The following is a 12,632-nucleotide window of genomic DNA, read 5'->3' on the forward strand; positions in this document are numbered from 1 at the left end:
TTGTTGACTCTGAATCCTTTTGTAAAGGGTTTTTGTGAAGTTTATGTATAAATATTAAATTTGGAATCCTACTTGTAATTTATATCTTATTCAAATGAGTCTCCTGAACTCTTCTTCATTCTTAGTAGTAGGCAACAATGTATTGTGTGGTCACGAAATATATATTGAACAAACTTTTGCTCAGTAAAGGCTTTATATTCCAGGAATATAGTATGAATCACCACGTGGCCATTAAGCAGTACTCCCGCAGCTCTGCAGATCAGGAGGAACCCCTCCCGCATGAGCTCCGGCCATCAAAGGTCCTAATCATGACCATGAATTACATGGTTTGCAATATAATGGACATGAGTGAAAGAAAAGAAGACAGTCTTCGTGATTGGTATTTCTATGTTTGGGACCGAACAAGGGCAATCCGAAAGGTAACATGTCAAAGATTCGTGTAAGGATTAATGTATAGTATGAATATCTTTTTATTATTTAAGGTATTTTTCAGGTTAGATGTGAGTTTTGGGCGGATTGAGATAATTTGTCAGTATTATTATGTGGAAGTCTGCTGTTAAATGCATGTTTTGGATGAACACTGACTGAACACAGTTACATTTTTAAGCCTGACCTATCAAGGCATAACCTGACACCCTATAGCAAAGAAAACCCATCTTCAATTCTGCATACTCTTTACCTTTGTTCATTCTATCCAAAATGCTCATTCTTTTCCTCCCCATGCTTCTCTTGCCTTATGTTCTCCCCTCTATCACAAGTCTTCAACATTACATTGCCAATCACATTGCTCTATGCTTACCTTTACTGCCTCTTTTAGATTTCTCCCAACAAACCTCTATCCTTCCCGACTTTACCTAGTACTTTTTTGTTGTTTCCCCTTCTGTCCATTTTACCTCTTCCATCATCCTTCTCCCAGTATCTCAAAGCCTCCAATCAACACTTATCATCTTGCTTTGTTGACCAAGTGTGCTCTGTACGATACCAAACTCCACGTAAAAGTTTTTACTAAACTTTTCATTTTATCCCTACCTAACGTTCATGTTATGAACTCCCTCCTTATAAAAGCTTAATTGAGATATTTGAATAACCTTGGTAAATGCCTACACTACAAAATAATTTGCTGTACACTAGATAATTTGGTTGTTGAGGATATTGGTAAAAAAAAAGTCATCTGCATACTGATGTTTTGATTTATTTACAAATCACTATCAGGCATCAGTGTAATAATATACTATTTAATATTATTATTGGATACAGGGTTATTGGATGCATATATTTTGTCTCACCATTTCCTTTATTTTTACCTTATTCAAAAATGAGATGGCAATTGCCATTTTATTTTTATGGTTTTATGGCCTGGGTTGATGGATGCCATCCTAGTTCACCTCGAACAGAAGTCAGATAATTTTATTTTCTGTAAAAGTGTTCATCTTCACTCAATTCGATGCCAAAGAAGGGAATTTAAAAAAGTTAAATCAATTAACAGTTTCCATGTAATAAAGTCAATGGAGAAATGCAGAAACAAAATTTCCTGGAAATTTTGTTGCTACAATTTTCAAATTTAATGTTTTTTTTTAAATCATTTTTTGCAATATTTTTCAAATGTTAACTGAGGAAAGAATGACATAATAAAGGATTCATTGATAAATGTGACATTTGCCTTTTAAAAGCTATACTAGTTGTCTAGTGTCTTTAGTATTTTTCATGTAGTGCAGAGAGTAATTATTTGATGGTCACAAACAGCCAGTCGAGTTAATGAATGAGTCTCCAGTTGATGGACAATTTTACACGAATGAATAAAATTAAATGTTGAAGGTTTCGTTGAACATGTTCATAGTTTGCTGATGCAGTCTCCGCCAATTCTTTAATTTGATTGTCATTTCCAGGATATAACTCAGCAGCAACTCTGTGATCAAGATTCTGTGCATCTTGTGGAACAGTGTGCTAGATTTCACATACACTGCTCTGAGCGCTTGGTCTCCGAGGACATTACTGTGTTTGATGAGAAAATTAACAATGAGAACCTCACCAAGTGTCTGCAGACATTGAAGCATCTGTACCACGACTTGGCCATGAAAGGAGAATACTGCCCCAATGAAGCAGAGTTCAGGGGTTATATTATTTTAATGAACTTAGGAGACGGAAATTTTATGTGGTAAGTTTTTGAAACATCCTGGTTTGGTTTTATATGCACATTTTTTTGTGTGGTCCTGTGATGAATTTACTGGACTTATTCTTTGTCATTCGTATTTAAATACAATACCATTAGGAAATGGTATTGTATTTAAATGGTACCATTATTTAATCTAAAACTTGATGTTAAGAAAAAGTTCATTGGTAAAACCAAAAATAAATGTTTTCCAAATGATTGATCCATATCTAATTTTCTTAGAAGTTATTTTAGGTAATTTGAACAATTACTGTATGAACATCTAATAGAAAGACAACAGGGTCCTGGAGTGATGAACAAAATAGCATCATTAGAACAGGAATATTGCCATATTACTCGACATTTTAACCCTCTTAGTGCGGCGGGCCGATATATCGGCTTTCGTATCCCTGGCGAAAAGTGCGGCGGGCCGATATATCGGCTCTTGCGTAGGCTATTGTTTAAATCGTTGTAACTTATGGTTTTTTCTAAAATAATTTATGGTTTTTGTGCTATCGATAGGTTGAATTCCATAGAATTACGTAACTAATTTTTTAATTTTTTATTAGCAATTTTAAATGCTTTTCAAAAAGTATAATTCTTACTATAATTTTTCATTCAGCTTTGTACATGTCGGGAAGCTCAGCCCAATTGTTTGCTCGTTTTTTTTTCTGAGTGGTCTTTCCACTATGAAAAGCCACTGAAAGGCTACTAATCTGTTTTCATATGTAATCTCTTGAATGTGTTGTGGTGTCGTGGTGTTGATATATAGCTGCTTATTCAGACTTTGTTGAGACGATGGAAATGAGAGCACTGCTTTGTAATCATTTTGGTTTCTCTTGCCATCCATCCTATCGAATCAATTGCGCCCTGTGTAATGGATTACATTGTCAGCAGTTCTCTGTGAGTTAGAACTTGGTTTTTTTCTGCCTTTAGATTGTAAGCACATTGCCGCAGTCTCAAGGAAAGGGGAAAAGTCCCAATTTGACTCAGTGAGATCAGCCTTTTCAACAAAATCGAACTATGCAGAGGCTGACAAAAAAATTTGCAATTCACTGGTTTTTCTTTATTTATTTATAATATTTTCTTCATGTCTTTTTGATTCTTTATTATATTTAAATATCGTAGTTTTATTGAAAAATGTTTAAAAAAAAATATTAGTTTTGTGTCTAAAAATCGAAATATTATTGCTAAAAAAATATTCTTCAAATTTATGATACTGTAATAATTACATTTATTTTTCAGATGATGTAAATGTATTACATCATTATTAACTACAATATTATATTTTAAAATAAAAAAACTGCATATGGATATCTAAACAAATAATTTCATAATGTTTTTTTTCCTAAGGTGATACATTTTCTTAAATTACCCTTCGCACTTCTCACTGGTACCCCTGGAATCCCCGCCGCACTTAGAGGGTTAATATATCAACTATATTGCCATTGCCATATTACTCGACAATTGCTAATTTTGTCAATATTTTCATGCCAAAGACAAAAGTATAATGAGGTCCTAGCATGGCTTGTGCTCATTTGAATGAGAATTTACATTAACATTGAAGTGTTTGCATTGTGTGTACAAAATGTATGAACCACTGTAATCACTCACCATATAATCGTAGATATGCAGTGACTTGACAGACATGACATGACAGAAGAGGTTTGCTTTATCCTGGAAGAATGAGGCTATTTTAGTAATTGTTTTTTAAATTTATGTGAGGCGTCCTTTTATTGAGATTACTCATTAATTAAACTGAATTATTCTATTTATTTTAACTTCGCAATATTTACCAGATTATATTTGTAGTTCACCTGTTGAATATGAACGTTATTTATTTCGAACTGGAAATGCCAGTCACACTACATATTTTAAAGTCACGTGTGTAATGTCTAATACTTTTGTCACATGCTTATTTCCTAAATCCTTGTATTTTTAGGGAAGTTCAAGAATTGAGACCAGAAATACAGCAATCCATTCCAGTTAGGTTTGCTGTGCAGGTTTATTTTGCCTTGAGCAGTGGAAATTATGTCAGATTTTTCAAGCTTATAAAATCAGCTACGTACTTAAATGCCTGTCTGATGCACAGGTATTTCAATCAAGTTAGAACTAAGGCTTTGGCTGCCTTTGCAAGGTCATATTCATTTCCATCTAAGGTCGCTCAGGTAAATCAATATTGACTCTCTTCCATATATGTGCATTTGAAGTATCAAATGGGTCACAATTAAACAATTTGTCTGTTTCTTTCATTATTGATTGAATTAAATCATTGGCATATTTTTTTCAGTTTCCTCTTTCTGACATAGTAAACCTTTTGAAATTTGAATCACTTCAACAAGGAGAAATGTTCTGTGAGCACCATAGTTTAGAAATTGATCCCACCAGGAAGTTTTTATGTTTGGGAAGAACCACAATGCCAGCAGCGGGCTCTGTATTCCCAGTGACTCGTGCTGTGAATGTTATTGAAAGCAAAAGGACTTGCTCAATTGGAGAGGTAGATTTTTAATATCTTATCTCTTGTGGAAATTATCTGCTACAGCCTGTGAAACAACAAAATTGGAATCAAAGAATAGAAAGTCAGTTCCTCTCTGAGAAATTATTTCCATGTGTTTCACTTGGGTTGCAACAGATTTTATCATAATCCAATCATGGAAGTGGAAATAAAATTTCATAGTGGAAATGTCTTTTTATTGAACTTTGGTGGAGAAGTTTCACAGGATGAGGTCTGATATGCTTTTCATTAATGAGGTTATTATGAAATATGTGCATAGTTAGAAAATCACTTATTAAAAAAAAGACGATTTCCAATTGTGTGTACAATGGAAAACACCATTGGACTAAATGATTTAGTGCTTTCCAAGTAGGAGGCACCAGATTAAACAAGGCAAAACTTCAGGTGAATGCTTTCAATAAGTCAATAATGCATGCCCTCCCTTGCCTTGGTTTCATTTCCTTTCTAGCTTTTGCCTGACAATACTTAAACCACTGAGTACCTGACACTCCACAGTATGGTAAATTCACATTTTCATTCAACTCTGCATACTTTATAACCACTTTCTTTCAGTCCGATGTACCTATCCTTTTCATCCCCTTTTATCAGTCTTTAGCGTTACATTGTGAATAAAAACGCTCTTAAGTTTATCTTTCCCACTTCTTTTGGGTTTCTCCCAACAATTTTCTCTCCTCCCCCACCATGTCTAGCTTTTCCTCATTTGTTTTCCTTTCTGTCCATTTCACCTTTTTCATCCCTCTTACCCCTATCTCAAAAACCTCCAATGTATGCTAATCATCTTGCTTCAACAACCCCCTGTTTCCGCTCCGGACAAAACTATGCTCCATATCAAAGCTTTAACGAGTCTTTTCTTATAATCCTGACTCAACTTCCTTGTCATCAATTCCCTTATGAAATTTCCTCAGGATAATACAATTCCTCTTCTTACATCCTTATTGTTTTGACCTTCTGGGTTCAAAACACTTTCAAGATAGAGAAACTTTCCACCCGCTCTAATATTTACCCTCCTATTTTAATGCTTACCATAGCCTTCATTAATAGTATTAGAATTGGAAAATTTGTGGATCTTGAATATAAATACCTACATTTAAGTATTAATAATGATTTTTATTCTAGTTAGTTCCAACCATAATGCATGGTGAATATCACATTATCTATCCGTAGGTGAATTTTCTGCCTGACACTTAAAGGAGAATAATTATATTATATTTTGAATGGCCAGGTAATTGCTGGAGGCAGTATTGGTGAGCATCTCTATAAATCACATACACCACACAACAGCTTCAGTGAAGCAGGAATGCTTAAAAATGAGGCTTGGAATGCGTTGGATCAAGATGAAAGCTCTCCCATCTTAGAAGTTCCTGAAGTTCTTCCAGCTGAACCAGAAGTTGACAGAGAGGCCATCCTGCATGAGGTAATACTTATCTAATGCTAGTATCTTTGAACCAAGGAATATATCTTAAAATCATCTTCATGTTTGGTTCTGGAAATTATTCCTTGGCATTTTGATTGGCTGACTGCCTACCTGTTATTGCAGACATCACCATTCATGGAATAGGACACTGTTGTACATTTTTGTTGACTTAAATAAGTTTATCAATGTAAGCAGCAATGCCTTCATAAAGCAAATATTGACAGGATTAAATTTTAGTTTTCCTTGAGAAATCAAATGCGCTTGCTTTTGCGGCATGTTTTCAATGACAGTATTTGAGATGTGACTGAATAAGACCATCCAAGATTATTCTTTCCAATTTTGTCTTAATTTGAAGAAGTTTTTCAAGTGCCAAGATCTCATGAACTGGAAATTTAAATGATTTAATTAAAAAGATGTATGATATTCCACCATGAATTATAGAAAATTAAAAATAGTACCTAATTATTTACATTGGACTACCGCAAAAAATCAACCACAACTTTTAATTTAAGAAATAAAATTAATAAGAAAGTTTTAATCAAAGTTACATTGTACTTACCGTATGTGCATTAAGATAAATATTGGCATTCATTATTCACTTGTCACACTTCTTATGGGGACAAACTATATGCTGGAAGATGAATTGACTGGAAGAAAGGGAGATTGTCTCCGATAGCAACAGTCAGAGAAATTAGATGGTGGGGTTGTGGTTGAGAATTGTGGTAATATGTTTCTTTAGAAACATGCAACTTATGCTTAGGTCATTTATTGGGTCAAAGTTTGATTATCAAATCAGTATTTTGCAGCAGCTATCTCTTTGTCTGAAAGAAATAATTGGTGAACCTGTAAATAGGCAGTGAATGTTGAAATTCATTATTCCTCCTGAGTGTATTTTATTCGTGATGTGTACCTTTAATTTGTTCTTTTTTCAGATTTCTGTTCCCATAGTTGAACAAATTGTTCAAGAAACTGTCAGTGAAGAGGTGAAGCATGTATCGAGAGATCTCTTGGAGTATATAAACAAACTATCAATGGCTTTTCTGTCTATGTACTGCGAGACGTTTGTGATAGATTTTGTAAGGTATGTCAACTCAAACTCTATGGGATTAGTCTTGTGTATTGACAAATATTGATACAGGCTGTGAGAGGAATGTTTTATGATTAAAGTAGAATACTTGGGGAATGACTTATAAAGATATCTATTTTTCTCAAAAATTTTGTTAGAAAAATAGATCTCTTTGTATGTATATCATTCTCTAAGTATTCTATGGAGGAACTAGTTTAGGCCCATCATCGTTGTATAATATATTTTCGTTCAAATTCTAAATTAATTTTCACCAATATTTATTTTAATATTATTTTCACCATAAGCAATGTGGGTTAGCTAAGATGAATTTTTGGAATACATCTAAATTTTCTGAGATATTCCAGATCAAGGTTTTTTGTTGTTTATACCAAAAATATAAGAATAACCTCTGAGGGTTGCGGGTCGGTATCAGTCAACATTATAGAAGTAACTTGAGAAAAATTTGGGTTTCAAATCAAGTAAAACCCAGTTTTTTCTTCTTCTGTGATGTCTGGTATAAAGTGTTCCTGGTGAAAAGATATTGTTTGCGAGTATTTCTTGGTAGTTTTTGAAGTCATCAAAATTTTGGGTAAACCAGGCCTTACCTCAAAGCTGATTGTTGAAGAACTGAAAAACTACTATAACTCCCAGAGCTTTAAGCTCTCATCTTGTAGTCTAATAGATGAGTGTACATATATGCATGACAATGTGATATGACCAAAGGAAAGTATGTCTCTAGTGTTAAAATTGTAAGGTATACTCCTTAATTTCATTTCAGGGATATTTGTGCTTCAACATTGAGGCAAATGAAGGAAGAAAAAATCCAGGAAGAGAGGGAAGCTCAGAAAATGAAGATGATGTATGAAGACCTGATAAGTAAAATGTCAGAAGATGTATGTACTTGACAGGATTTGATTTTTTTAAATGTTAGAGCTTAATTTTCATCAGTAATTTTGGCCTGGTTGATTAAGATATTGAAACAAAGATGAATGCAGTGAAGTAGAGTATTAGATTTGTAATATATATATGTATACAATATTTCTCAAGTAATGAAAATGTGGCTCATGTGCTCTACGTATGTGTGTTTGCTTTTGTGGTTTAAGTCATGTTGATATCGTTGTTGTGTGGAAGTAAAATTATATGTCGTTTTAAACCTTGTTTGCCTTACCCCAATTCTAAAGGCTAGGAATGGATTGTTGAATGAAGTCGTTGGAAATATGTGCAAGAATGAGGCAATTACAGTATTAAAAGAAGAAAGGGAGAAGGAATGTGTCGTAAAGGAGATAGCAAGTGAGATGTTGGATGAAGTAACTGAAACTTTCTCAGAGGAAATAGTTAAGGACCTTATCAGAGTGGAACATGAAGAAAGGTGTGTTTGTTTAGATTATATAACCAAATATCTTTTCAATTTAAAAGTCCCCATTTAACTACATGCAACCTCAATTGATTAGCTTGATTATAATAGATTTTGCATTCCTTTTGCAATAACAATTGATTTACTAGTAATATCGAATGACCCTTTGGCACATATTTACTTAACACAAATTAAGATTTACACAATAGTCACAAAAATTTGTAGAGAATCATCATCTTTGAATGATGATAATTGGCAAGTAAGTCTATCTGCAGTGGAAATTCTGATTTATAAGTGGACAAATATTTAAGGAAGGAAGCCAAAAAGTTTGATTGTATTTGTATGTGATAATTTTCAGTGTATAATGGTTGCTGCAGAAAAATAACCCATTTTTTAAAACATTAGAGGATTTGCTAGGTGAAATTTTGCACAATGAAACATCTAAACATCAAAATGTTTTGAGATTTGTTTTTTGTTACCTGCAGCACAGGTCATAATTTGAAATGTGCAATTAACATCCATAGAAAGGTTGAAGTGATCTAAATGAACAATTTTCTCTTAGCTCTTGATAATAAGTGCCTCCTAACAAGTTGCAAAATAATATTTGTAAAGGTGAAATATATTAGTGCATACGAGTACTCTCTTATGGCATCCATGTATATGTGTACTCTAAGGCTTTTTTTTGAAAGTTACAATTGCAAGTTAGACAAATTATCTGTGACATTCCCTTCATTCTTCGAAGGTGAATAGTTTTTTATGGGAGAACATGAAAAGTTAATCCAAGAACATATATTTCTAGGAAAAAAAAGTTGCAGACTCTCACTACCGCTGTGGAACAGATCAATCTCAGGTATTATTTACATATGTATTTAAAGTCATTTGAGAAGAAGAAGCAGCTGAAGATTGCAATGCAAGGGTTTCCTGCATGGATATCAAGTATGTCACTAGAGGAGCAAGTGAAATGGTTTGGATCTTCAACATATGGAAGTGAGATCAGGTCTATTAAAAGGAGATGGTCAACAGCTTTTGAGCAGAGTGAGTGGTGATTTAATGATTTATTCACAAACTAACAGATTTTAGCTTTATTATGTTGCTTCAACTATTTCTGGCCCCATTAAATTAAATTTTGATTTATTATAGCACGCTTTGTTCTTTCTCAGAATTTTCTAAATTATGTGATCAATTTTGGTGCCATCAGATTCATTGGAATAAGATGATCATGACAAGTTTGTGATGAAACTGCTTTTATACAGGCATACCTTTATCCTAATGGTGACTTGTATGAAATAGAAGTGTATTTATATCTAATATTTTTCATGGTAATTTTCTTGTTGCTGGATTCATACTTTCAGAATTATCATCTTGTATGTTGTTTTAGGTGACTAAAGTTTTCCTCCCTCTCCTGGGGTTAAGGGAAGTGTTAGAGTGAAAGGTCAGAGAGCCATTCTAGAAGGAACCCTCATCTAATTGTGTTATGTGGATGACACCTTTGTCATGTGGCAAAATGGGAAAGAAGAGCTTGGAAGATCCCTGAGCCAGCTTAATAAGCCATACAAAGCTGTAACATTCCCTACAGAAATGGAAGAGGTATAGCATTAGCATTTTTGGATGTTTTGTGAAAAGAAGAGCATATTGTAGTCGTGAACATGCTGTGCAACACCAGAAAATACATACTACCTTGATCAAAAAGTTCCCGGAATAACCACCGTGTGGCGCTCCCATCGTTCCGATTTGAGTTCTGTTTTTTTTGTTAAATTGGTACATCTGTTGTTGATATTCCCTTTAAATCTTAGTGTCATAACTTGACATTTGCAAAAGTTACGTAGCCAAGAGTACATCTATCTCTGTGTGTGTTGGCGATTTTTTACAATTTCAGAAATGGATTTAAATTTGCAACAACGAACTTGTATTAAATTTTGCGTAAAAAACGGATTTAGTGGCGCACGGACGTTGGAAATGTTGGAAAAGTGTTTCGGCAACGATTCTCTAAAAAAAACGGTCGTTTACCAGTGGCACAAGCGGTTCAGAAGTGGTCGTGAGTCAATCGAAGATGATGAACGCAGTGGCAGACCATCGACATCGAAAGTCGGTGAAAAAATTGATAAAGTAAAAGAAATGTTGGTCAATAACCACAAATTAACCATCAGAGAAATAGCGGAGGACTTGAACATTGCCTATGGATCCGCCCAAGACATTGTGGTTAATGATTTGGGTTTCCGTCGTGTAGCAGCAAAGTTGGTGCCAAAAGACCTCAATTTCATGCAAAAAAGAGACCGTGTTGACGTCGCAAAAGACATGATTTGCGAGGCTGAATCCGATCCCACATTCATCAAAAGGATCATTACTGGAGACGAGACGTGGGTTTATGAGTACGACACGCAATCCAGACATCAGGCAAGTGAATGGCGTTCACCAAATGAGCCGAGACCAAAAAAACCACGTCGTTTTCAGTCAAAAAAGAAGGCAATGCTGACGGTTTTCATGGATTACAACGGTGTAGTGCATCATGAATTTTTGCCAGAAGGCCAGACAGTAAACAAAGAGTATTATTTGGGCGTTATGAGACGTTTGCGTGAAGCAATTCGCCGAAAGAGACCAGAAATGTGGGCAGAAAACTCGTGGATTTTGCACCATGATAACGCACCGTCGCACAGTGCTATCATTATTCGTAATTTTTTGACGAAAAATGCAACAAATACCATCCAACAGCCACCGAATTCACCTGATTTGGCTCCCTGTGACTTCTTTCTGTTCAATCGAGTTAAAACACCATTACGGGGAACGCGTTTTAGCAGCCGAGAGGAAGTAATGGAAAAATCGCAGGAAGCACTGATGGACATACCGAAAACCGAATATAAAAAATGTTTCGAGGATTGGATCAAGCGCTGGCATAAGTGTGTTGCAGTCGATGGGGATTACTTTGAAGGGGACAATATAGATTTAGATGAATAAACTTGTATTTTTAATTTTACGAATAAATTCCGGGAAATTTTTGATCAAGGTAGTATGGACCAATATTTTGATGCACATTCGCACGACCATCTGGCTCAGAACCCCTCATTAGGAAGCACATCAAATATTAGGCTTGCCACACTTCAGAGACCAAATTATTTCATTAGAAGAAATGGCACCACCTTGTATCTGGCATGCAGAAAAATATAGGCTGAAAACACTTGGTCCTAAAAAGGACCGTGAATTAAGAAGAATCCTATGCCATAATCCCTTATGTGGGCACAACATTGGAAAAGAAAAGCAAACTCCTGGAGAATAGTGTGACTGTTAGGTTCTCCACTGTGAAGAAAATGGGCTGCCTGATTGGGATTCAAAGGACAGTATTCCGGATCCCATTAATGAAAGTGTTTGTAATTACAGGAATGTCTGGAAATTCATACTTTGGACAAACAGGAAGTGTCATAACATACATATTGAAAGAAAATTTGAACGACCACAGAGAATAAATATTTTTGGCTCTCAGTCATTGTGGTAAGTGCATATTTGATGGAACTGGGACACTAAATTAACTTCAAAGGCAAAATTATTAGCGGAAGAAATGCAATGCTATCACATTATCAGGGAAGCAGTGGCCATAGCCAAAAACAAGTACTACTGCAATTTGGAAGACAGACATCAACTAGTCTCAGCCTGGAAAAGTGATTGAAGCATCAGCCAATGAGAATGCCCAAAAAGGACCATAATTACGAGGGCAATCCCAAAAGTACCCGTCCCAACGAAGAAAAAACAAATATTTTGGAAAAAATTGTATTTATTCTTCAACATAATCTCCTTTCAACTCTATACACTTTTCCCAGCGATGCTCAATAAGTTCAATACCCTTTTTATAATGAGGACTGTCTTGCTCCTCAAAATAGCCATTAACTGCCTACATCACTGCTTCGCCGTTAGAAAATCTTTGACCACCAAGCCATTTTTTCAAGTTTGCGAATAGAAAATAATCCGAGGGGGCTAAATCTTGCAAATAGGGTGCATGAGGTAGAAATTCAAACTTTAATTCATGAATTTCGGCCATTGCAATTATGGATTTGTGAGCTGGTGTATGTCTTGATGAAACAACACTTTCTTCTCAGCCAAATGCGGCCGCTTTTGCTTTATTTCTTTGCTCAAACATTGCAATAA

At 34.9% G+C, this 12,632-nt stretch overlaps 1 protein-coding gene across 1 annotated transcript in view; it reads left to right on the forward strand.

Annotated features, from left to right (window-relative positions):
• The window catches only part of xmas (RRM_XMAS2 and SAC3_GANP domain-containing protein xmas), a 32,263-nt gene that overhangs the window by 6,161 nt on the left and 13,470 nt on the right, over nt 1-12,632 (forward strand). The window contains exons 6-14 of the mRNA XM_071592137.1: nt 204-419; nt 1,887-2,155; nt 4,092-4,317; nt 4,440-4,646; nt 5,887-6,078; nt 7,011-7,159; nt 7,923-8,037; nt 8,326-8,513; nt 9,298-9,533. Of these exons, the coding sequence (XP_071448238.1) occupies nt 204-419; nt 1,887-2,155; nt 4,092-4,317; nt 4,440-4,646; nt 5,887-6,078; nt 7,011-7,159; nt 7,923-8,037; nt 8,326-8,513; nt 9,298-9,533 (1,798 nt within the window). The remainder of the gene's footprint in view (nt 1-203; nt 420-1,886; nt 2,156-4,091; nt 4,318-4,439; nt 4,647-5,886; nt 6,079-7,010; nt 7,160-7,922; nt 8,038-8,325; nt 8,514-9,297; nt 9,534-12,632) is intronic.

Source organism: Hetaerina americana, unplaced genomic scaffold (assembly GCF_022747635.1).
Source record: "Hetaerina americana unplaced genomic scaffold, ioHetAmer1.1.p SCAF_5, whole genome shotgun sequence".
NCBI classification, from domain to species: Eukaryota; Metazoa; Arthropoda; class Insecta; order Odonata; family Calopterygidae; genus Hetaerina; species Hetaerina americana.